The 22,890-nt window shown below is 33.7% G+C and overlaps 2 protein-coding genes and 1 non-coding gene across 5 annotated transcripts in view; 1 reads left to right on the top strand and 2 right to left on the bottom strand.

Annotated features, from left to right (window-relative positions):
• Positions 1-13,474, bottom strand: part of LOC128673948 (G protein-activated inward rectifier potassium channel 3-like) — a 39,596-nt gene extending 26,122 nt beyond the window's left edge. For 2 of the 3 annotated variants that reach the window (XM_053752130.1, XM_053752131.2), the window contains exon 1: positions 13,066-13,473. The gene's annotated coding sequence lies outside the window, so the exon portion shown is untranslated. Of the gene's footprint in view, positions 1-13,065 lie in introns of all 3 variants that reach the window. The other variant, XM_053752129.2, reaches the window with a different exon arrangement.
• Positions 13,475-17,716: 4,242 nt separating this feature from the next.
• On the bottom strand, positions 17,717-17,788 carry TRNAE-UUC (transfer RNA glutamic acid (anticodon UUC)). Its single transcript has one exon. It is a non-coding gene; the product is annotated as a tRNA-Glu (tRNA).
• A 1,598-nt stretch (positions 17,789-19,386) lies between these two features.
• Positions 19,387-21,704, top strand: LOC128673686 (protein yellow-like). Its single transcript, XM_053751709.1, has one exon. It carries the CDS (start codon positions 19,526-19,528, stop codon positions 20,864-20,866), a length of 1,341 nt encoding a protein of 446 aa, XP_053607684.1. The 5' UTR covers positions 19,387-19,525; the 3' UTR covers positions 20,867-21,704.
• The last annotated feature ends 1,186 nt before the right edge of the window (positions 21,705-22,890 follow it).

Below are 22,890 nucleotides of genomic sequence, written 5' to 3'. Positions count from 1 at the left end.
TTCAAGTGTTACTTCGTCTATTTAAACCACTACACATACACACATTTACACATAATATTTAGGACAATCATAACCTCATGTGCTCAATTGGCAAGTCCGTTAGCCCCATAGATTTAGCTTTGAAAATAATCTACGAAATAATTTCAAAGATACTTTACTAGAATTTGCGTCAGCGTACAGTAAAACGATATAAATGATTTGTATTCTAATTCCTGAATTAGATCCAAGATCATAAAATACATCATGATCTTTCGCTTTTAGTACTTGTTTTAGATAAGTATTAAAAATGTATTAAACAAATACTTTTTGCCAAATCGGTTTGCCTTTGCCTCCTTAACTATATTATCATGTATCAATTTGTATTTCCTTGCTAGATATATTATATAGTTTTGTCAATAATAGATAAATATACCTATGATTTAAGCATGGCTAATATCAAGTTTCCTTGGTACAGTTTTGCTTGTGGAATTACCTCGCGTTGGCATTGGCAGCGATACAGAAAATGTAAAGATATAAAGTACTGTCCAATGCAATGTGTAAGTCCAAAGTTTTTTTTTCACTTCTTTTGACAGCCAGGGTTTGAATTCTGCTAATTTTAATTATTATACATTGGCTTTTCAATAGTAATGCTTGTCTAAATGCACAAAAATCCAGATTTTTATTTTTTTTTCAAATGTCTATAGGTACGATTTAATCTATTATTATTTAAATAGATTTATATATAATCTTAAATTCATAGTTTCTTATTATTTACTGACTAGATATCTGAACTCCCGAATGATGTTACAAGTGAATCCGATTACCATGAACGATGATTAAACGAGAATTTTCCTATCATAATAATAACTTTATGTCAATACTTGAACTCGGAATATTGTTAGTAACTTAATCTACTTTTTGTTTTAAAGACTTTTAATCTTGTATCGTGCATTACTGCGTCTTCACACTAATTGCCATGTCAATAAACAAAATTTTAAGTGCCTAACGCGCAAAATTAGGTTTAATTACTAAATATTTCTTCCCACATGCATTCCGAAAAGTGACATATGCAGAAATGGTGACCAGAAATTTCTAACATACATTCAGGTTGATTTAATAAATTATAAGTATGTCTCCTGAAGTACTTAGTCTGATTATGACCCACAAAATATACACACGTTTACTTCATAACATCAATTAACAATCTAGAAATATAATTACTATGCTTGGGGTATATATTAAAATTAACATATATAGTACACATGAAGTAAAATAGTATTTGTTTTAAAATAACCCATTTTGTTGCTTTTATTCGCACTTGGGTGTTAGTTAACGTCACATTTGCAGTTAATTTCCAGTAACTACGAGTTATTTCGAGGTCGCCGAGTTCAAATAGATAGAGGTTTATAAATAAACGTAACGCTAAAATGTTAATCAACTTGTAACAATTGTTATCTATGTAATTTACAACAAAATTTAACGACAGTATCTGTCGGCCGGTATTTGATATTAATGTACGAATTGTGCATATTTGTTAAATATATCTAGTTACATTTTTATATAACAAAATTAAATGTAAATTGGAATTAAAACAATTATGACACTGTAAAAAAAATATAACACAACTCGTGCAGAAATAATAGTGTTGTCCAGGCGCCTTTGTTTACAGAAGAATTATCAGCAAACCACGAGGATGCAATTATCCGGTATTATGGCCACATTAACATAGCTATCAGTCTTCGCGATCCAGATTCATATGTGCGTTTCTTGCAACGTGACACTCATTCATCTTGAAGATCGTAATCGATAAATCGGCGCTATGGCCGTAGGTGCAATCAATAAATAACTTGCAATTCCTCAATTATAAATCTGCAAGCACCTATGTTGTCACCTATTTTCTGAGTTAATAATTGTGTGGTGATCTTGCCTTGTATATAATTCGAGGAATAATTAGAATGGAAGTAATCGCATGTATTGTATTTTCCTCATCAGAGAACTTAGTCAGATTCAGATAGTCTAGTGTATAAATTGAAAAAAATTTTTCTTTTAATATGATTTAGATTAAATTGTTAGTTTATCGAAATATTTACATAATTTAGGCTCGATAAACCTATTTATCTACAACAATATATATTTTTTCCATATGAGTATCGATACAACATAATACGATACGGTTAACGGTAAGATGAACGTGACTCTATTTCGATCGGCCATCTTGGTTTTTTATTTGCAAATAAAATTTTACAGCGTTTCTCGACACCAATTGCAATCTTCATAAAATTTAAATCGATGGAGATAGTTATCAGCCAGTCGTAAATCAAACCAAAATCAATGGGGATCAAAGAACAATTTATTATTCCCAATCACGGTATTAGGAATAATCGGATTCGAAATGCGTTTAACAATACAACAGGGATGGTAAAAAATCAAATTAATATTTTGTAACTTGCGTAAACTTGCGCTTACTAAATGAAAATATATATTAAAAGAAACTATCGAAAGTACCTGACATCATTTATATTAATATTTTCTTAATTTAATTATTTAAAATGATTTTGTCTGAATTCAAATTAAAACGCCAAAATAGTAAATACAATTTGTATGCTGTTGACTTATCGTAGTTACTAACATTTATATATTTTATGTTGAAGATTACAAAGCCATTTCCGTGGATTTGTTAAATTTGGCGAAATGATAAAGAGGACGTTGGCCTGGAGTTCAATCGCCCAGTTTATATGTTGCCAAAGAAAAATGTTTTCAATTCAAACTGTTCAACTCATTAATCTGTCTTCGCCTGTTGCCGGTTGCATTCAGGGTTGTGATGCCCCTAAACCTGGGGTCAAAGTAAAAAATAAACCTTAACATTTTGTATTTTGCAGAATGCGAACCGCATGTGACCCATTTCAGGCATCTACCCTGAAGTGGTCGACGTCGCACTGTAAGGTTAATAAAAAGATGGCTAGAGACGATCTTGATACTTTCCAGACAGATTGTTCGACCATTTCTTTGGATAAAGATAACGGCAATCAAATGGGAGACCTTTGCCAGCCGTGGGACAACATAGTTTAAATAAAAATATAAATAATTCGGTTTTTTTTGTGTAACACTGTAATTACCTAACATAAATGGCTGTGCCCAATCGTGCCAATTCGACGCGGCCGTCCGAGAGTCATTTTCAATCTATTCATTTGTGTTACCAAAAGTACGGTTGTTAATACACCAACCTACATAAATTCACTGCAATTTCACCCCTATTACCAACATATAGATACATGTTGAGTAAATTGAGTTGCAGTTCACTGTATTATTAATAATTCTGATTGTGTTCAGTATTTCCTGTGTAGGAATTCTGCCTATGCGGTACTGACATTGGATATTTGAATTGATGATGATAATAAAAAATTACAATCACCTCATCTAATATTTAATGAAAAGCCCATTAGAGACATAGAGGCATATATTATATCTCTTGACTGCACCAATAGATAATAAAATAATAGAATATATATTTTTTAACCTATTGATGACGCGCCCCACTGCTGGGTAAGGGTGACCAATCGAATACACAGATAAGACAACATTTTCTAAATAAATATAAAGTGAAAATTCAAGTTTGTGTAATGTAAACTTTTGTACGTATGTGTATTACATCATACCATGATGCACATTTGTACTGTAAATATTGATGATTTATAATATCTAGGTCTAGGCGATCTTTGAACCTCGTGAAGCGACTGCTAAATATATTATTTATTGCCAACTTTACTAGTAATCGGCGACGTGATATTATGCGCATAATAAAGTTTTTCCCCGTAGCCTAACATCGGAATAAAATATTGAAATTCTGGATTTTCCAAATTATAAACTATACGTACAATGGTGACATATACTGACAACACTTCAGTACCCCTTACAAAGTAAACAAAGCCAAGAGTTGCGAAACTCCAGGCACATCGCCTATGAAAAGTACCATCAGTTAGCCTTTTAACTTGATTTACTTTTACACACGGAAAGAGAAATATATGGCAGTTTCTATATTTTTATGATATATGTTTTGACCACACATATTTTTATTAATTTTGCAATGTATGTATCTTGTCTTAGCTAGGCTAGGACGCTAGCCTAGTATATATAGTGACTTTTTTAACTATTTACCTTTATAATATTAATTTAAATTAGCTATAAAAAAACTATGTAATATATAATAGGAAGCTTGATAAAATAGTGGCCTTCATGTAACACACTTCACACTTTGATTCGTTTTGCAACTATGCACGTGTAAAAACTCCATTTTGAAGTATATATAATATTTGTACTTTACTGCCCCTACTTTTTCGAAGAAAAAAGTTAGTAAATCTTAAAATAATAATAACATAAATTAATTAATATTCACAATTGAATGTTTGAGTAAAACACGATTTAGATACACGATTATTCTTTTTAAATAGAGGCCAAAACATACAAATTTTAAAGGTTTTGAAATGCTAAGAATCTGTTCGCAGCAGGGTATGACTGCGTTAAGCTAATACCATCATAAACATTCTGTAAAAAACTCAAGTCTCGCTTAAGTCTGTTTTATTAACTCCCTACTTAAGCGACCTTCTGTTTTATTACGCAAGTTATTATCATATCAATATTAAAATTCTTTCACACCAAATTATTGGAGTTCGAAATTGGCATGAATTGAATTGCTTTGAGAAAAGGATGGTATGCCGTGCTTCTTTTTTGCTCGACGTGCGGGGACACTGCCGTGCCCCCAGATTACATTATTCTCACAAGTAGAACTACAGTAGTTGGTACCAAGTACTAATTGTGTAGCTTGGTCATAAATACTGGTCTCTATTGATAAGGCACGCCCCTAGGAACATTGTTCCTGTTCAGAAGTATTAATTAGTTGCAATCATCAGGTGTTTCCACCTATGTATTGCATCCACAGTAAGACTGTATTATGCTGTCAAGATGGCCCTATTGTTATAAACATGACATTGTCATTCATTAGACTTTTAAAATATTTTAGGTTAGGAAAGCGGAATGAGAGAGAAGGAAGGCTGGTATCCCAGCGATGATATTGAAATTAAAATAACGTATTCCGTATTGAGCACCAGTTCTAATGGTACCTGAGTTATTCTACAAAGCTCAATGTCTCATCAGGATGAGACTAATTTCAAAAGTATACAATTTACACTACAACAACGCCGGAATGCATCAGGCTGCTTGCAACCGCCGACCTTAGAGACTGTAACTTCGAAAAAAACGGCAGCTAAAATAAAAAAAATTGTCTTAATTCCTGTTAATATACATGTGTTTAAACATCTTAATGACGTTTTCAGAAACCTTATACCTGCTGTATCTAATGAATACTCCTAAATAGAAACGAGTCGAGATAAGTAAACTTCAAATCTTAGGCTCCTCAACTAAGGTTGTCATAAATTCCAGTAACCATTACGGGTCAGGTCCCACTATACTATGATCGCACAACTCAATCAACTGTTTATTGAGTTGTCTTCTGATAATAGAAGACGTCGAGCTAATCATAGCTTTTTATATATCAATAGAATTCTATAATTCCTGCTCACCGCAACAAAAGGCTGAAATTGGACGCTCTGCGCAAGTAGTGTCTATTTACGAAAAAAACGCTAGTGAAAGCAAATACAGCTCATGTTCTAATGTGTTTGCACCCGCGGGGACCACTGTTGCTAAGTGCGTAAAGACACACTTGTTGTTAAGGAAATGCACAAAATAATGTAGAATTGGCAAAATTAAAAATATAAATTTTATTTGGAGCATTTAGTTTATTACGCCTTTATCCACTTTGGTAACCAAATCTTACCTATATAGTTACTAGGCCAACTAATAGGCATCACCACATTGATACAGGGTACAAACGAGTATATGTTATTATATTGTATATGGACTACGGTCACAAATATAAAAAATATCCCAAATATAATTGCGCCTAATAATGTAGAAAATGATTGACTCTAGATATCATTTATCTAGAGTCAAGTCTTGAACAATATTTATTTTGTAATCACAGTAAAAACTCCACTTGGGAGTAGAATAAAAAAATATTTCCAACATGTAAGTTTTAACAATAATGGTACAGTACTGACAAGTGACATCGATTTAAAATAAAATGAACTATTTAGAGCAAGTGACTAATTTTAGAGAAAAAAACGTAGACTTTAGTCCGCCTAATAATATTAATTACAATTATTTCTTTAAAAAATTATATAGCTTTTATCGCAAATCCGGCCACGTTTTATAAATATTATAAACGACCATTCAAATGTTTATCTCGTATACCTACTGACATTAAATTAATTTGATTTGAAATGTCTGAACGGGTTCTAATAAGTCTACGCAAATATGAAACAATAAGTTAGAATACTATTTATAGTGGTAGTACTAATAAACCGGTTTTTGTTAAATTACTCAATTCGATTTATCATTTAATATTGAAAATAAGAATAATAAAAAAACAACAGCATTTACAAAATGGGAGCCGAATCTTCTAATTAAAGGTTTAATTTTTACGTAGTCTCCGCCCACGGACCAAAAGCTATTGCTTCATGAACACGGCCGAGGAAGAACTAAGAAGAAGAGCGTGCGGGGGGGGGGGGGGACAACATTATGGATAATGGCAACTTTTGCTAGTGGCCAACCAGCGTAAATTTTCCACGGGATCAATTATTTTTCCGAAATGAAAAGTATTTTATATGTTCTTTTCCGTAATAAGGCAAGTTTTTAAGAAGATTAGTTGAAACTTACTTTAGCTATAATATTAATTAGGCTGATTGTTGCGTCAAGTACTAAGAGTCATTCTACACGTGACAGTTTATTCTTACACATTCATACATAATTAATTACTAATTAAGTTAACTTTGAAGCGTTATCCAACTATAGTCAGCCGATTGGAAGCAACGTGATTGGCATGTAAATACTGACGATTACCAATTATTACATCTTACGTAACTTTTGTCAACTACGTAATGTATATTATTATTCTATAATAAAACTATAAGCGTTCTATGTCTGTACATACATAGGAGATATTAAAGAAAAATAAATATAAGGTCTTTATGAGACTATATAATAGAAGCCAACACATATTTTTTTGTCTTTCTGTCAGTCTGTTTGTTCGCGCATCACGCAAAAACTACTAGATGGAGTTTGATGCGGTTTTCACAGTTATATAGAAGATGATCTAACTAAACATCTGATATAGTTTTCATCGCAATACGTTGCTGAGAACCGGGCGAAGCCGCTGGCAGAACCTGGTGCTAAATAACATGCAGAGTTGCAAACTGAGAGTGGCAGTTTATAATAATAACTATTTTCATGAATAATGTATAATAATTAAAACTACTTATAAAAATATATTTACAAAGTCAGTTATCACGTCGGGGTCATCAATTTAGGAGAATTAAAGTAGAGAAGATAAAAACATATTCTTACATATAAGACAAAGTCTGTCTGTTCGCGATAAATTCAAAAAATTTACTGCACGGATTTTCATGCGGTTTTCACCAATAAATAGGAAGGGAAGGGCTAGTTGACAATAATTATGAGACGACAGACGAAAATTAATGATGAAAATAAATCTATGATACATAATTAAAAAGTATTCATATAAAAGAAGTATTATACAAAAAGTCTATCTGTCTGTACTAAATATTTACAATAATTATAAAAATTAAAACTATTTATATGAATACTATTTACAAATACGCCAAAAACGTAATATTTAATATACGGATCTTTCTATTAATCTCAATTAAATAATATGTCTCAGCTATCTGTAATTATATTATCATTTGAAATAGTGTGATGACAAAACAATCAGAAATGACTATCATTACCGTGTTCAATCTGCGTAGTATGGTTGTTGATGAGCATGAGCAATGACCACAGATAATATTACTGTCATTACGAGTATATCATCGCCGCCGCCCAGCGATTTAACGTGTTTTTCACTTATTTTGCTGGATTCAATAAAAATGTATCGCCTTTTTAATGGTGCCGCGGTTCCTCTCGCATAATCGTATCTTGTATATTTTGAAAACAAACTATGACGATAAATTGCATCCCTTTGGGATTGCTTAAAAAATTGTTCGTCATGCATTTGGATGTTATTAGCTCAATCATCGACGAATTTAATTTTTAAATTAAGGGCAAAAGTTTTATTAATTCTCTGAATTCACCGATGTTTTATATAAATAGATTTTTCTTTTAAATATTCTTGCAAATAGTGGAATATTTTTTGTGATCATAATCAAATAACTTGTTTGTTTTTCGATAAATACCACTTTAATCGGAATCATCAAAACAAAATGTCAATCAAAATAAAATCTCAGACGCAACTCAAACATCTGAGCTAATGGCTCCTAATTTATTGAAGTATTTCAGTGAATTGTTCATACTATCTTTGTAGGTACTTCGATGTTCCTACATATTTGTTTGTAACTATAGTGATTGGTGAAGTAAATTTGTTTAGCCAATGGTGTTTCATCTCTTTTCTCAAAAGAAAACTGGTTTCTGTATAATTAATAATCATCATAAAAACATCATACAACATCATAATTTTACAGTACACACGGTGTGGTGTGATCACGAGGCCATAAAATTTAGTAAAAAATTGGTTTAGTACCTATATAAAATTAAAATGCTTATTTCCTCTGCGGAACTGAAAATAAACGTCACTCATTCGGTTATGTTTACAAAACGAATGAATGATTTCACTATATCGTTTTGATGTCACGTGCAACCACAAGTCGTAAAAATGTGGCCATACTTTCATTGATAGTTACTATTACGAATTTACGCTAAGATTTTAATAAAATTGTTGAGGTTTGAGTTTATAACAATGATGTATATATATCATTATTAGGTAATGTATCTTACAAACACGAAATAAAAGCAGGCTGCAATTTAGGGAAATGTAATATCCAGATGTGTGCGAAAATACTAATTTGTCGTTTCAAAAAAAAAATCCCATCTTTAAAATATTTCAGAGTATTTTCCTCAATCTTATCGCGGTCATTTCTTGGACGCGTGTGAAAATTAATCAGTCATTGTGTATCAGGGCTTCCAATCTCGGACCATTTCCTATCAGTATAATTATAACCTCTTTGCATAAACAGAGATAAATATGCTATTGACGTAAAACGGAATGTAGCGTTGCCAAGTGTTATTAATTCGTTAAAATGAAGTATGTAGTGTAAAGGCGACTTGGCAATATGACCTACTGGAAAATGCAAAATTGCAAACAGCAATCCAAGTCGTGTGTTTTGCATTTGAACAGGCAGGTATATACTTCTGCATATTTAGTTATCCTGCAAAGACCTCTGTATGGCAGCACTAGGGACGTGTTTGCAGTGAATTTGAGCAGGAGCAGGTTGTTGTGCACTTAAAACCAATAGTTTTCGCTATACCTCTACTCTGCAGGAAAATAATATAACTTCTCTCCCAGGTACTGAATGACGTACATGGTAAAAACTTTGAACTTAACCGTTACGAGACGAGACGGTTGGCTAAGTTACCGACCTCAGAATTGGGCGATGACTCATGATTATTATATTTTTATCAAGACCTTGATTACTAAGTATATATGCTGGATAAAAGCTTGTTGGTCAAAATGACAGTTCAATATTTTTTTTTGCTCGATTTACGACTCCTAAAAGTAGAGTTTAGGCGCAGTGTTCACTTGGCTGGCAACACTGGGCTTTTATAAATAAATTCCGACCAGTCGATTTTGTATTAAAAAATGTTGTTCGTCAAATATCTATTCTACTATTTTTGTATGACACGCTGTATGGTATGTCTAGATAGCGCCATATTTTGCCAAAATGGTGGCAATTCATGTCGCACTTATACAATCTTATCTATTCAGGCCATGTTGGTACTTTTATCTTGATTTATGCATCAACTAATATATTGGTATAACAAGGAGCCTCGTACTTATTCGAAACAGAACCGACAAAGGAGGGTTTTGGTTTTACTGCTTATGACTGAAAAAGTAATCTATAACTGTTCCAGATTATAATAATAATTATCTGTAATTATAATATGCACTATCAAGTCCAGCGTTCATAAAATAAATAAGTCAGTGTCCGATATTCTAAAAACTGGTAGGTTGTACTGGTAATTTTTGCGCGCTTCTTAGGACTAGGGTTGGCAGGTCGCCATACCTAAAATAAGCCGGGCATAACACCCTATATAATTGAGGATTTCATGTCAAGTCATCATCAGTCAAAATCAAATGTTGTCGCTTGTTTGTGATCGCCAAACTCAACGTGAGAAGTGATATGATTGAAGTGATGAATGTATTTTTAAAGTATTTTGGCTGGAGATGCAATCATAAAGCGTATGCCCGGTTTAATCCGGACGCCGAGCAACCCTACTTGGGACCCAGATATACCTGTCAGTCAGGTGAATGGGTGGGTATCACGAGTCTCGAACTCAGAACAATGGACACGCGACTTTAATAAGGATATGACGTCATTTATTTATGAATGCCTAGAAAAAACGTGCTTATATGTATAAATTACTACGTAATATGTCCACTGACGCTTCCATTTTTTTGCTATTAAATAATCGATCGGATTTTTATGCGGTTTTTACCAATCGACCGACTGACTCATGGTAAGAAAGACTCAAATTAATATCAATATATATATTGATATTAATTTGTAGAAAAAAAAACTCGCTTAACAGTTGGTTTTGAATAAAATGATAATAAATTATTTAATAGGTATTTTTTGTTATAAATAATTATATGGCCTTAGTGCTACTAGAATAGAGATCTTGAGCGAGTCCTTTTAGCAAATTGGAATATTTACATTGAATTTGACATTTTATTTAATTACCTATTAAGAGATAACTTGAAAGTTCAAGCGAATAAATTGATAGATATTAATAGTACAAAGTGCAAATACGAGAAGCAAATAAATTTATCAATTCGCCCAACTGATTACATCATTAAAATTTTAATTAAGATGATTATTTTAATGACACGTACATACATAGACAGTCGTTAACCTTTGTAGACGATGTACATACATATATATTTTATGTAGTCCACTGTTGTTTAAATTTCAGTTACCTAAGTATCAATACAGCTACCAAAATAGCGCACATATGGGTTAAGAACACAAGCGGTACCAGTATGCTCTCATTTTGAATAATTATAGCCATTATTTAGGTTATATAACCATGAATAGTATACATTTGATTAGGTATCAACCGAGTTTAACTACGAATATATTGAAGAAATTGACAATATTTTTTTTAAATTATTTTAACCATATTAGCGAGTAATGTTAGAGACAAAGATTCTTGACATTGAACAGTAAAAGAACAACTCACGGAAAAGTAAAAGAAAATGTTGTAGGCATCGATGTTGTAGGTATATAAAATTGAACACGAATTGGCAGACAGTAGGTATGCTTAAGGCCAATGGCATGTAAAATAAAAAAACTGTCTGATTTATTAGCTTGGTGTCCTCTTAAATCAATATTGAAAAAAGTACATAGGTACGTAGTTATCTGTATCTGTATGGGAATGGCCGCGATTTCTTGTTTTCTTGGAAATGAGATGTATACAATTTTTTTTTTCTTAATACAACAATGAATATTAAAAATAACCTTTAAATCAATGTAAAGTACATTGATTAAAACTATAGATTTATCCTGGAATAATATTTTGAGTTTTTATCGAATTTAGGGTAAACTATTAAATGTCCAAAGACTTCGCTGCTTTTCTTTGTGGTCTGAAATGCGCTTTATCTGAAAATGATATCATGTTTCCAAAATGTTGAAAACAAACGTTTTAAGATCTTTTGTTTATTATTTGTTAGACGGCAATATTATTATTGAGAAAAGCAACATTATTAAGTATTATGATTTTGATGAATTCTTTGGTATTAAAATTGATTAAAATAGAAAATGCATTTACTATAAAATATCATAACTACTTTAATAAGTAAATTCATTTTATTTAATATACTTGTTACCCATGTCATATATGATGCAAACACACATTTACATTTCCCGAACACTTTGAACCTTACATATTGTGTCGGTAAATACGTACTAACCATATATTTACTACTCTTTTGTGAACCATGTGTTACAAATCACGCAATGCTGTCATTGATATATCAGTAAAATATTATTTACTATGTAGGTACTCATTTGTATGTAGTTAGTACATAGTATAGCATGCTTAAAATGTTTCTTGTACGGTTTATAGCTTGAGCAATTTTATTTCATTTTCGTCATCTTTTTTGCTGCTAGTTTTATCTGAGATTTCACAACCAAATTGCATTGATTCTGAATATCAACAATCTAAGTATCTTTTACAAATTATAAATACTGAAGTTCTTCATCATAGCTAAATAATAATATTAGTTACATAGGTATTTCTAAAACAAATACTCAGGTAAATATTTACAAAAAAAAATCGGAAAAGTATGGTAACACTGTCCGCGAAAGTTTTTTTAGAAGTAAGAAACGAAAACGACGACCTCGGTGGCGCAGTGGTGAAGTGCTTGCCACTGAACCGAGAGGTCCCGTGTTCGACCCCCATCGGGTCATGATGGAAAATGATCTTTTTCTGATTGGCCCGGGTCTTGGATGTTTATCTATATATGTATTTGTTATAAAATATAGTATCATTGAGTTAGTATAACACAAGTCTCGAAAGTCAAGTCCCATAACACAAGTCTCGAACTTACTTTGGGGCTAGCTCAATCTGTGTGATTTGTCCTAATATATTTATTTATATTTATTTATTTAAAATGTTTTAAAAACTTTCACACAAGAAAAAGTAAAACTTATATTAATTAACGATTAATTAAGTAAAATTATAACATAGTTATATAGTGCTTGCCCATAATGAATCGAAGTTCAACTTTTGCAATAATAATTAATGTTCAAGGGAAATGGCATATACACGTTTTAATTTACCTCTTTCCTCTATTTTCATTCATACATATTGGCTCTAATTAACGGTATAAGGACACCCGACATATTTAATAAACATATTATGTAATATATTATTATACTTACAAAAAAATTAACTCACCTTCATATATGGACCTATCATAAAGAAAATTTATGTAAAGCGTTTCGCGAAAATAAATTCACGAAACCAACTATGAATTAATAATGTCAAACACTGGTACAAAGTTTCACAGCAATTTTATCACAGAATTTTTATTTGCGAAAACGGCACAGTGAGCTTGCAGTCCGCAATGTCATTAGCACGATTTCACAATTTTAGCACATATTCCATTAAATATTCGCGCGAAAATATAAGAAAACCATAAAGTTATTTCTTTTTAGGCATTATTTGAATCGTTTTTAATAAAATTTGTAAAAGGAACTAAGTTTTGAATTTGGTACGCGTCGTTCAAATTCGCGGCGGGAAAATATGTGAACTGCGCGTAGCGCGAATGTCGACTGTGCGTTGACCGAACGGTGACTGGCTGAATGATGCTAAATCCTACACTTGTATATTCGCAGCCGTTAAAAAATAAATAAACCGATGATGATAGAAGCCTCGTGGAAGTCATGGAACGATTCATTGGAATTGTTATCTAACGTGTGACCGAAACACGCCTTCTCTATAACTAAATGGCGCCAAAGTGTTTTAGCCTTTCACGATATTTTGCCGTGGAAGAATCGCACGCATCAGTACCACGCTTGACAGTATGTAATTCTGCATGCGTGATTTCCTTTGGAATTTTGGGCTCTGTTTTCTATTCTCAATCTGACAATCACATCGGACTAATTGAATGTGGCAAACCATGAAGCTGATGACTGATGACGACCATGGAATGTGGTCGGTCGCACTTTCATATAATTTGAACGGCCGAAATAATTCTTATATCAATTTATTATATTTATATATTGCCATCACAACTATCAGTAGCTGACCCTGGGTTCCAACAACTAGTATTGGCAGCGGAAATAATCGTGTAAATGCACCGATGAGAGAGAGAGCAGTGTACACAATATGTAAGTTCTTGTTCTTTGTTGTCCATACGTAACAAATGGAAATGCCGGATTTTTTCGAATGTCCATCGGCATATTTTTTTATCTCGCGACCGAACTGTCGGAATACAAGATAGAAACAAGACACATTGTAGGAATAACATTATTTTTTTATTTATATATCTTAACTTTATTTATCAAAATGGTACAAAAGCAGTCAACATTCAGGGAAAATGCAAGTCTTATCCAAGATGAATGTCAACCCTAGCTACACAATAAGTGCTAGTCGTTAGTTTAGCTAATGGCAACTTTCATACTAGTACCGAGTTCCAAGCATGCAGACAGACAGACGTGACTGTTCATGTGGCGAAAGTCTCGAAAATAACTCTTTACGCAACGTTAAACGCATTTTCACTCCATGTCCTTTACGAACTTTATAAAGTTTGTGGTTGTGGGCGACGCTCATGACTCATTTTTATAAGAATAGCGTTGATTGACAACGCTATGAGAAGTTACAACACCAATTGAATAATATTTTATTTCATTTTTCATCGTTTTAGCGATATTTCTTTACCTACTCTATCTATACTGTTATTATAAAGAGGTAAGCGTTTGTGAGTGACACGGGTAATCTCCGAAACTACCGAACCAATTTCAAAAATTCTTCAATTCACCATTAGAAAGGTACATTATCCAAGATTGCTATAGGCTATATTTTATCTCAAAATTACGTACGATTGACAACTTTCAAAATGAGGAAAATAGAATTCTAAGAATCTACGATTCAAATCTTAGATTCTTCATTTCATTTTCCTCGTGGAAACAATATGACAACATTTCCTAACTTTATTATGTAATGACGCACCCAAATATATTTTTAAATAATTTGAGTATATCTTTTCTAAAATTTAGTTTATTGGCAGAAACTAGCCAAGCCACATCTTGAATTAAATCCCAAGTGTCAATTCCTTACGCAAATAAAGCCTGTTATACAGCCTGTTATTAACAATCCATATTAGGTGCCTACCTTAATTATCAAACATTCTAGTAGCAAAACATAATTAATTATTTTGCGTTTTCTATACATACACTTTGAACTGAGTCGACAACGACGCATTATAAGAAAAACGGAAAAATTCCATACTTTTTGTTAGTTTCTAAACCCGCATGAAAAAGTTATTTTAATAACGTATTACTAGAGTTATTATAAAATATTTACTTAATTATAACTATTTTCCTAGGTGAGTAAGTTGTAGTCTTTCCGTGTTCCTTATTCTGTAAGATCAGAGAATCTGCAACATAATACTCGTATTATTATACATTGAAAAAATAACGTCATTATTTTATTGAGACGTCGTATGAAAGCCGAGGAAGTCGTAAACTTATATTTACGAGACAATATAAGCTGTTGTAATATTTATTTTCTTAGCATTTCGTGTGAATAACTCAAAACAGATACTTTTTAAATATTTATGCAGTATGTTGAAAGTAGGTAGTTAAGTACCCACTAAAAATATGCACAACGATTATTATGAAAATGACGACGTCGAAGTATTGTTGGAAAACCCCAAAACAATGTTTGTGAATAATTAAAAACAGAATGTTTTACATCTAGTTTCAAATATGAAATCTTACTTGTATCATATTAATTTATGAGAACGTAATAGATCCGATAGATTCGGTTTGTTTAATGGTTTTTTAATTGGGCTAAATCTAACCGGGTTTTATTTTTAAGTTATTGTAAAATATATTCTGGGTTATAATTTTGTACCTGTTATGATTTAATAATTTATTTTCAACTTCTTACCAGATTATTCTCTAAACACTGTGTCCTAATGAAACCAGAATATAAAAAGGTACCTAAGTAGTTTCTTGATTTCATTAATTATTTTTAACTATTTTCAATAGCATGAATTTCATTAACACAACATCTATGAAAACAATTCTCAGATAGGTATATCTTATATATGGCCAAGGGAAAACTATAGATAAGTGTTTGTCGCCATAAACAGGATTCCGAACGATCGCGCGACGTTGACGTGTCGGCCCTTCGATATTTGCTTGGTAGGGCTCGAAAAGAAAGATGTAGGTATAGCCACCATAGAAGACACGACTAATTTATGAAATAGTAGTTTTAGCCTGCGGCTTCGCCCGCGTTTTTGTTCGTGCGTTCGCTCGCAACTTATTGTCAATATCTCTGATGCTAAGCAATATATCGTTATGGAAGATTTTATTTATTTTATTATATGTCTACATTAATAAACTGAAAGCGCGTAAGACAATACATAGTTGTCTATATATAGATGTGATCAAAGAAAACATTTAAGCTATACTTAGTTACTGGAATATTGTATAATGTGTGGTTTAATTATTCTAGGAAATCGGTTTTATACTCCCTCATCTCACTGTATTTTATTGATTGATAAAGTACCTGTCATTGTCTCAGCAACCAAACCACGCCTCTCTAGCGTCTAGATCTCGTCATGACTATGACTCATTGAGGTTCGATAAGAAAATACTATGACTAATAATATATGTATACCTTCGGCGAATATGTTTATCCAATCATCCAATGTGACTTTGTGAAGTTGAGTTTTTTGTAGACTTATTTATTAACCGACTTTAAAAAAAAGAAGATTTACACAATTTGTCCCGATAATTTTTAATAAAGTATTATTTTTTGAATCTCTTCCTTCTAGACCCCTAAAGACTAAAGAAGGCATAGTGAGAATGTTGTTAATCGAATGGTGAGTCATCAACAGCCTTGCAACCTACTTTCACATGGTGACAGTTTTAACTTTACATAGCTATTCACAGTTCACACACTTTAATGTAATAAAAAATTCCACCGACTACAATTTTATTTTCCACAAATATTGGCCTCATTCCAGTTCAATGTCTTACGAAAAAGGTAAATGACATTGTTGATTATTTTAATTTACTGTACCATTTGCGCCATCGTCATCATTAAAATATCGACCACGTTGTTGTAGTCAGCGAATGCAGCGCCGTCTGCGCGTTTTATGTTATACTGCTGTATTTTATGTGAAAAAATATGGGAAATACGGATTTTCTTAGATACAGAAAAAGCTTTTTAAAATTACTGAACGTATTTTTATGCGACTTTCTGGAATGTGTTTCAGTAAAATTTTGAATATATATATTATTTTTAAACTCAAATAATAAAATCTATTCTCGTATTGTAGTCGTAGCAAAGGAGTAGAAATGTTTCAACGCCATTACACAAGAATGTAAATATTATGATGGAAAAACATGCAAAACTATGGGATCACGCAGCATGAACGAAGGCGCTATAAAAATGACTGTGTGAACAGGGGGGCTACTGTGAAACATAAATACGTGTAGCACGTCATTGCGTCCACACATTCTCTCTTTTTTTTACATGATGTTTGTATACATGGAGAAAGAGACAGCATGTGGACGTTAGTAACGTGCTAAGTGTTTGTATGTTTCGTGGTAGGTTATTAGTTTCCTTCAAAGTATATTATTAATATAATATGTTAAAAACCATCATTACATTAACATAACATATCATTATCTTTTTATCAGTAAGGACCTAACTTATAATACTATTTTAAACTGAGTTATTATTGTACCACTATACTGATCCATAAACCATAAATTGATCTTCGTTAAAATATTCAAGACGAATAGCATTGTAATGTAACAAATAGCGAAAAAATATATACAAAGAAACAAAACGGCATAAAAAAAATACTTTCCCGTACCGGGAATCGAACCCGAGCCTCCTGGGTGAAAGCCAGGTATCCTAGCCACTAGACCATACGGGATGTGAGAAATAAATTGAAATTTTAGAACATATGGTGATAACGATGTCTCCAAACTTATTTTAATCAGAATTGTTTTCGATAAGAAATATTTTATTTTTAAAATTTAAATAAAAACTAGTGACATACCATTGGAATGATGACCGGGGAATGTTTAGAAAGAAATGTTTGAATTTGGCGTCAGATAGAACGGATCGGAAGGAGTGGACCTTTGCGCAGCAGTGAGACGGGATAGGTTAAAAAAAATAATAAAGTAGAGAAATCAGACAATCTATTCATAACAGTATTATTGTTTTATCCAGCACCTAGCGGTGTAAATAAGTACTTTTCAGAAAAGCAAGCGTGATCCGCCGCAAGTGTAATTCCGCCGGCTATCGTAAAACAGTTTGCCAAATTTTGGCGGTCGGCATACATTGCTGGTTTTTCATTGCGGTACATAAAAACTCTCAAACAAACTACGTAATCTGCCTATGATCGTATTATATTTAGCCGGCATCAGGCTGTTGTGGTACTGAGAGATGTAGGTGGCAGCACTTGATTACATTAAAAGTTTCCATCTTTGGTATAGATGGCGCTACTTGTATTTCCTTGCAAAATATTTATCGGCGAAATCGAACATGTGAAAAGAAAACGGAGTGATGAAATTGAAGATGGTAAAAAAGCACAAACTTTGCAATGTATATGCATTCGCGTCGGAATAAGTTTGAGTTGAATTTTTTTTTTGCAACCGGTCTTGCAGCGGTTTGTGTTAGCTCCCGATAAACTCCAGAAAAATAAACGAATGTAATGACAGCTATTTTCCTGAATTATCTGTGTAGTGATTATGAGTAAAGTTAAAGTTTTAATTAAACCCAGACATACTGATGTCTGGGTTTAATTTTTTTTATTGTATAATATCCAATTCAGGTTAGGCCCCCAGTTTACGTTTTAAATAGTAGTTATAAGAACAGAAAAAATAAGTTAGATAACGTATAAAAAATATAATATTACAACAGTAATTAACAAAAATACTTAATACTAAATTTAAATGTTCAAATATTGTCGTAGCAGTGGCTATGTGTCTACGACAAACCCTGTAGGCCTCTCGTAGCCTTTTGAAACGACATAAACGAGCTTTTGTAAACTTTTAAAATTCACATCTTTATTTACTAAACCGATAAACACGATATTATATTATGTCAAGCAGTCAAACAATTTAACGTTATCTCATCCTATATTTTACATATGAAATTTTGTATAAACTTGGACATTCCAAATTAATTAACGGATGTGAAGATGCGAGCAAAATCAAGTTTCAATAACGAAATACTGAGGGGTCCGTTAAATGGGAGCTTTTGTTGTGTGTAAATAAGTATAACACAAAACCGTCCGTTGCCGGTGTAGCAGGAAGCGCCCTCCGTCTGGGGTGACTCTCGTGACCTTGGTCACCCCTTCCAGACATTCAAATATAACGATGCATAAATCTATGTATACAATTAGTTTGAACTTCATTCAAATTCGACACTTCGAGTTGACTACATTATCTTTGTGGTCGTTTAGAATAATATTGTTTATCACGAGGTATATTGACAACAGCCGTGTCCGTGGCCGATTGTTTGTTTTGACCGCGTCTCCAAGAGTGACGTGGTCACGCGCGCTCCCCACCTGAACCGGCGCGGGTCCGAAGCAGCCAGAGCTCTGTTTTCATTGCCGCATTCCGGAGGCAGTCGCATCGCGCGCGCCGCCCGTGCCATACGCACCATGCTGTCTCTACTGATCGTTGCCGTCCTCGCCGCCGCGGCCGCCCAGAACGACACCGACCCCCCGCCGCCCTTAGCACGTCGCGAACAGTTCCGCGTCATCTACGAATGGACCTACATAGACTACGAGTGGCCATCCCCCGAAGAGCGGGATGCCTCCCTCAATACCAGCCGATACATACCGCAAAACGTCCTAATATCTGGCATAAACTTCTACGGAGAAAACCTATTCCTGACGATGCCGAGGATGCTGGACGGAGTGCCGGCGACCCTGGCGACCATCCCGGTGCGCCCCACCAGCACGGCGCCGAAGTTGCAACCATTTCCTAGCTGGAGCGATAATGCAGTTGGTAATTGCAGTGCCTTGCAATTTGTGCAAAATATTGAAATCGATCGGAACGGCATCATGTGGATCCTGGACAACGGCCGAATCGGAACCCTCACTCCCAAACCGAGCACCAAGTGCCCGCCTTCTATTGTTTTAATCGATCTTAAGAGCGGTGACAATAAAATGGAGCGTATACCGTTTTCCCCCGATGCGGTGAACCCACTCAATACTTATTTGAACGACCTGGTGGTAGACAACCGGGACGGGGACTACGCTTACATCACAGATAATAGTGCTGTCGATCCGGGCATCATAGTTTTTCGGCGTAGTGACAAGAAATCGTGGAAACTTCGCGACACCCGCTCTATGACTTCAGTAACAGGAGCTACGCTGTTCCGCATCAACGGAACTTCCGTTAATCTTCCCGTGAACATCGATGGCATCGCTCTCGGACCACAGTTCAGGACGATGGATGCTAAAATCGACAGAACAGTGTACTACAGCCCGCTTTCCAGTTTTCATCTATATGCAGTTAACGCTTCAGTTTTACGCAACGAATCGCTCGGAACAAGCGGCGACAGCAGCGCGCTGCGACCCTACGTCGTCGACGTGGGGGTGAAAGCTTCTCAGACTGATGGCATGAAAATGGATTCTAAAGGCCTCTTATTTTACGGTTTGATTGGTAATTCAACGATCGCCGAGTGGAATTCAACATACGATTTTCACGTGGGACAACGTACTATCGCCCGAGACCCCACATTCATCCAGTGGGTCGACCGTTTTGCTTTCGACGGTAGCGGCAACATCTACGTGGTGGTGAACAGGCTCTTCAACTTCGTGAAACAGCAGGTGTCAACGAGCGAAGTAAACTACAGGATACTGCGATGCTACACGGGATCGAAGAGTTACGTGTTTGGAGAAAACCTATCGACCGAGCCTGAGTATAACGCGGCAGCGTTTCCAACTCTGGCCATATCTATGTTTATGGTGATGTTCGCGCACTTGCTCGCCTAGTGCGCCAGCTCGGTCGCGGTCCCGGGCCGACCCTGACCCTGAAAGCCAGTGAATAATTACGTGACGCTCGGACTGATATGATGCGTAACATAACCAAAAATTAAAAGTTACCTTGACCGCTGAGTCAGAACAGTGATAATGCTAATAAATGTTAGTTTTATTTGGAGAAAAGAAAAGTTAAATTTGTATTAGGTACTCGTAACTGCGTGACCTTTTACCTACAGGATGCAGTTGCGCTGAACTGAAGATGAGACTATGGTTGTTCAATGCATGCGAGGCGATAGGTCGAGGTCGCTTACCAAATGCTATACCTCTAAACAATATACATTCCAAGTCTCAATAGGTGCACCTTCGTGTAACTATTTTAGCCAGTGTCTCTTATTAAATTAGCGCTTTGATTTAATTATGGAGAACATAAACCAAAAAATTATAATCTCAGTCAAATAATTACGTATTGAGCCACCATATGTAGAAATATTTTAATTATGGTTTTAAACCTGTCATTAAGTAATATATTTTAAAAAAAACGTGAACATAATAAGTAAAAAAAATACTAGGGAATGTTTTAACGATAGCTTTACAATATGCGTTTAGATGACATACGTAACATCTTCAAAAAATCGGTCTGAACCAACACAGGGTAATTTGAGAAATATTTTTTTAACTACTGAAGTTCTCGTTTAATGTTCCCTAAATTTAAATTTTGTTACCAATGTAATTTGTGATTAGTCTTACGTTTAATTTAAATTGTTTAATGAAATATTCATAATGTGACTAAATTGTGAGACAGTAGTGTGAATGTGGGGTGATTGAAATTAAATAAACGTGTTTATCAATTTCTCTTTATTTATTTATAATACTTGAGCCATAATGTTTATCTTAAACATGTAAAACCTTGGTAAAATGAGGGGGGGAAATCTAGGCGCTTATTTGCTTTACCATCAATTCTTTTCTATATAGCTTTAAAGAAGATTTAATCTGGGTAGCTTTTTAATAAACATTGTTTACCTATATTAAATATGTGATTAATTTAGCTCTTTATTCGAGTTAATGGAATTTTTTACATGGAATAAATAAAATCCATAAAAATATGTCACATCAAGTCAACTACTAACTACAATCATTTTTACTTTCGCTTTCTGCTTCTTATTTCACAACCAATGAGTAAAAGTAAATTTTATTATGTGTATGTATACATACACACTTAATAAAATCGTCACAGATTAGCAGATTTTACCAGCTTTTGTCATACGAAGTTGTGAGTCCAGTTTCTGTTCTGGGTTACCGCGAACAATGCATACGTTATTTGATACATTTTTAGAGACTACTCAAACCACTAGTATCTATACTGGTATGTAAAGTCTGGCACAGTAAATTACCGAAAAAGAAAGTTACTAAGACACGGAAAAAATTTTTTTTTATCTTTATTGCTCTCCGGAACGATCGGTCTATTTTGAACATACCTATGCACAATATAAATGTAAATGTACAAAAGCGGACTTATCCCATTAAGGATCCCATCATGGGATAACTCCGCTATTACATCCTACAGTCAACTAGCGCTAGTTGAGAATCCTTTCAAACCTATATTAAATATATTTGATCAATATATAGATATTTTTTGTTAAGTCCGCAAATTTTGTATAATTGAAGTATATTTTGAAGTCCTCAAGAATCATTTATTAAGTCATTCACGAAATTTTATGAATGTTAGCAGGTAAAATCTGCCAGGGGGGGGGGAACCAAGACATATTGATTCTTTTTTATTTTAATAATTATAGTAAATACAAAGTTTTATATGTTGTATTATATTTTATGATATGAGCATAGTGGAGCAGTGTTGATGAAAAAGTAGGAAAGCGTACACGAGAAGCTAGAAAAATACTTCTGTTTTTATAGGAGTTATGAAAAAAGTTACGAAAACGGTAATAGATACGCTCAGATGAGAAAAAGAGTCAATAGCAATTATATTACTAGTTGCCATATTAAAAATTGATGTTTACACCAGCACGAGTGGAACTAGT

Source organism: Plodia interpunctella, chromosome 11 (genome assembly GCF_027563975.2).
Source record: "Plodia interpunctella isolate USDA-ARS_2022_Savannah chromosome 11, ilPloInte3.2, whole genome shotgun sequence".
Taxonomy (NCBI): domain Eukaryota; kingdom Metazoa; phylum Arthropoda; class Insecta; order Lepidoptera; family Pyralidae; genus Plodia; species Plodia interpunctella.
This window is presented reverse-complemented; position numbering and strand designations above follow the sequence as displayed.

Bases quoted from the DNA above. Each gene is read 5' to 3' on its own strand.
- LOC128673686 (XM_053751709.1), top strand. From the start codon at position 19,526: ATGCTGTCTCTACTGATCGTTGCCGTCCTCGCCGCCGCGGCCGCCCAG.